Source organism: Aplysia californica, unplaced genomic scaffold, assembly GCF_000002075.1.
Source record: "Aplysia californica isolate F4 #8 unplaced genomic scaffold, AplCal3.0 scaffold00028, whole genome shotgun sequence".
NCBI lineage: Eukaryota > Metazoa > Mollusca > Gastropoda > Aplysiida > Aplysiidae > Aplysia > Aplysia californica.
The window spans coordinates 759,610-763,445 of record NW_004797298.1 but is presented as its reverse complement, the minus strand read 5'-3'; the positions used below and the strand labels follow the sequence as shown (position 1 = coordinate 763,445).

At 40.4% G+C, this 3,836-nt stretch overlaps 2 protein-coding genes across 14 annotated transcripts in view; one reads left to right on the top strand and one right to left on the bottom strand.

Annotated features, from left to right (window-relative positions):
• LOC101853437 (cyclin-dependent-like kinase 5) overlaps positions 1-3,051 on the bottom strand; it is a gene marked incomplete at its 5' end in the record, with an annotated part of 21,259 nt that extends 18,208 nt beyond the window's left edge. Inside the window, 1 exon segment of the mRNA XM_005091333.2 lies at positions 2,889-3,051.
• A 375-nt stretch (positions 3,052-3,426) lies between these two features.
• The window catches only part of LOC101850774 (SWI/SNF-related matrix-associated actin-dependent regulator of chromatin subfamily D member 1), a 36,144-nt gene continuing 35,734 nt past the window's right edge, over positions 3,427-3,836 (top strand). For all 13 annotated transcript variants that reach the window (XM_013090607.2, XM_035973522.1, XM_013090602.2 and 10 more), the window contains exon 1: positions 3,427-3,595. In XM_013090607.2, the coding sequence (XP_012946061.1) occupies positions 3,518-3,595 (78 nt within the window). In that variant the 5' untranslated portion in view covers positions 3,427-3,517. The remainder of the gene's footprint in view (positions 3,596-3,836) is intronic.

Sequence of the window (3,836 nt, the reverse complement as noted above, 5' to 3'; positions counted from 1 at the left end):
AGAGGGAGGGAGAGACAGACAGACAGACAGACAGAAAGAAAAAGAGAGAGGGTATTTGTTATTAGAATAAAAAAAGCAGACCTGCCACTCTATGAAACCTCAAAATCAGGATCTCGGAGAAAAAAAATCGCGATTTGGTGAAAAAAATCGGGATCAGCAGCAAATCACCAAGGTGACTGCCAAAGCTGACTAAAAATTCTTCCAGGGGTGTCCATAAATTACTTGGCATATATGCCCTCTGTGTGTCTTTGTTTGTTTGCCTGCGTGTGTGTGTGTGCATGCATGCGAGGTATCATTATTTTTCGTAAATCCTGAAGCATCACGTCAAGCATTCCTAGTCCAAGTGTCTATACCCCCCCCTCCACCAATAAGTCCCGAAATACATGAACTTAAGTTGAGCCCGTCAACGGACGGTCCACGACACGCAGAACTCACACGGCCATGTCATGTCACGTGATGCGAATGCGCGATTGAAACAATTTCACTGACGGGTCTGATTAACTGCGCGTTCATGCAAAACACTCGGAGGAGCGACAGGCGTTCTACTTCTAAGATAACGACGGCGGCCGACCAACCAAATGTACCAACAAATCTCTTATCCCTCATATGCGTTCAGACTAAAGCAACGACAACGGTCGTATGTTAGTCTTTTCAGCGCAGTTACATGTAGTTGTGTAAGGGTTAGAAAGACTGTCGCTCGTCTAAGTGTTTGATGTGAACGCAGTTACCAGACCTCGGACAAGGCTTGTTTTGAAAGTAACAGCGGAACTACGAATATTATAGATTATTTGTATGTCCCAAATTGTAACAGTTACCAGGCTATCATCGGAGAATTCTGAGAGCGGGTAAGCACTAAATGTGGAATCGATATTTCTGGAAATAGTGCTCCGAGTTCCTACTGACAAAAAGTTCGACGGGTGCTTCCTGCGATAAAGAAGGAGGCAGAGTAAGTTTTTAGAAAAATCCGGCACAACAGCAGACTGGGACAAAAAATCGGGATACATGTGATCGAAATCGGGATGCTTGAGATTTGGGGCAAAAAATCGGGACATCCCGACTAAATCAGGATGAGTGGCAGGTCTGAATAAGAATTGATTCCTGTCATTTTCTTTCTGAGTCGGTTCCCAGGCTGACCTGGTGCAATACAGTCATCTTTACTGTACACATTTTACGACAAGTCCCAACTTCTGAATCCCACCTCCTGTTTCCCATGTATCGTATCCAATTTTCCATACATCCCCATATCCCGACTTTAATTCTGTAAGGGCACTTCACTTTCCTTCATCTCATGGGATCTGGGATGGAACACTTGAAGCTGGCCAAAATTTAATATTAAATTAAACACGTCACTGTCGTCACTCACAAAAACCGGCGGAAGAGGCTAGCCGTACTTAATGACGGCTAGACAGCTAGGTGCGGCTAGACTGGTTGGCTAGCCGTACGGCTAGACAGCTGGGCTAGCAGTACTTATTCTTAATATGATGGTTATACTGACAATAAAAAAGGGCCTACTGAATTGTAAATTTTTAGTTTGCAGTACCCAAAGTATTTGTATAGACGAAACCAGGTGCCTTAATGACAGTGTATGTATTTTAAACCTCCTGTTTGCAAATGTTAATAGGGCCTCTAAGGTAAGTACGGTTAGACTGGCAGGTACGGCTAGACTTCTTGGCTAGCCGTACTTGCCGTACTTAAGTACGGCTAGACGACTAGGGTAGACTGTCAGGCTAGCCGTACTTTTAAGGCTGAATTGTAAAAGAAATTTTTAGTTTGCAAAGCCTAAAGTATTTCAGACAAAACCAAAAGGTGCCTTTCTGACTTGCATTATTCAAACTTGAATAATTACTAGATCTAGATTTTGATCTTGTATTAGACCTGTGTACTCAACAGGTTTGAGTAGATAGGGCCAAACCTAGATCAAAGTATGGCTAGACTCTCACTAGAAAACTGGCTGACTTAAACCAGCAGTGGACACTCCCCCTAAACAACAAAGTGCCATGAACGTAGCCTCTACAGCGCCTGCAAATTGCATTCAAGGCGCAGTGAACGTAGCCTGCCAACTAGATCTAGGTTCATGGACCCGTGAACGTAGCCGCTGCGTATTCATAACAAGATATAGATCTAGAGGCACTACTTGGATATATATGGTGGTCCCGACTTTTGTGTAGTGTAGGCAACTGAAATATCGATACTGATTCAAATAGTCGGTATCAATATTTTATGTTTTATCAGTAGCCTAGATTCTAAATCTAGATCTAGCCTACAAAATGAGCAGTAAAATTTCACTTGTTTTTCACAAAGTCAAAGCAAGGGGGGTTGCCCCCCTGACTTAAAAAAACCCCAAAACATGGGGTGTTTCAGGGGGGTATGCCCCTCTGAATTTGACCATGATGTGATGTTTTTTTGCAATAAGGTTTGAAAGGCTCTCTCCGCCACGCGAATCAAAAAGAAATCGTTCAGACTTAGAACCAGAAGTAATCGTTCTAATCTAGAATCTAGATTTTCTCTAGAATTTAGGTAAAAGTTATATTTCCCTGTCACAAAACAAAAGTCGAGACCACCATATCCAAGTAGTGCCGATCTAGATCTAGAATCTAGATCTAGAGTCTAGATCTAGAGTCTAGATTCTATATTATATCCAATCAAGATTGGCTTTAAAACGAGTTGGAACAACACTGTTTAGGCAGGCGGGCAGCCGACGTGTCCGGACAATAGGCCTACTACAGTAGACTTGACTTAGTCAATATATATAAGATCTAATCTAATCTAGATCTAGATCTAGATTATATTATCATTGATTAGAAATCTAGATCTAGATCATCATAGTCAATGTTGAATGGACAATATGGCCAAGGCCAAGTGCCAAATATAAGAAATATAAATCTCACCGTCGCCGTCACTGATTACCCCTGACCCTGATACTGATGATAGGTCGGAGCATTGACTTTTGACCATTATAGTAATTGTAAAATGAACTTATTCAGTTTGGGGACAGATGGCTTAGCAGTCGCTTTTAAACGTATCTTGATCATCTGTTACGTGTTATTAGACGTGGATAGCAACTTAAGTGAGAAGTGAGAAAAAACTTGACAAAATTATTGTCAACAGACTGAAAACTGAAAGAAAAGTATCGATTATTTGAGACTAAGTCTTCAGTTTCCATTACTTTCTCCTCAAATAACAAAAGTATGTACAGAAAGTTGTTCGTTGACAAAACAAAAGAATAGACTCAAATGTTTAGACTTATCTATTTCTTTTTTCTTGATATTTTCAAATCTTTAATGAATTTTATAAATTGTAATGTAGTTTGATCTATTTTTATGGGGGATTGTGGGCACCATAAATCTAACCTAAAATGAACAGTATTATTAATTATCTTCATACACTTAGTTGGAAAAAAACAGCCTCGTTTTCAATGTGATACAAGCGAATTAAATGTAACTTCCGGTAATGGCTGCGTCCCTATTCTAAACGTCCAGGAAAACAAAGAAGTGGTATCTACAAATTAATATTTGCGATGCAAGGTGGACCCCCAAGGTACCCAAATCAAGGGCCATCAATGAGGCCGTCATATCCACCGGCAGGCTATGGATCGGTAAGAACCAGTACCTCTTTTGGACTAGATTCTAGATCTGAACTGATTCACTGCTGAGTACAATTAGATCTATAATCTAGATTCTAGATCTAGTTCTTCTAGAGTAATTGGCGATTGTCAAGATTTCCGCGTTTAATTCCGATGTGCGTTTTTCATAGCCTAGCAATGCCAATGAAAATTTAAATTTTCACTTTTGCCCCCTTTTTTTTGGTACCTAAGAAAGAATTTTCAATTCTAATAA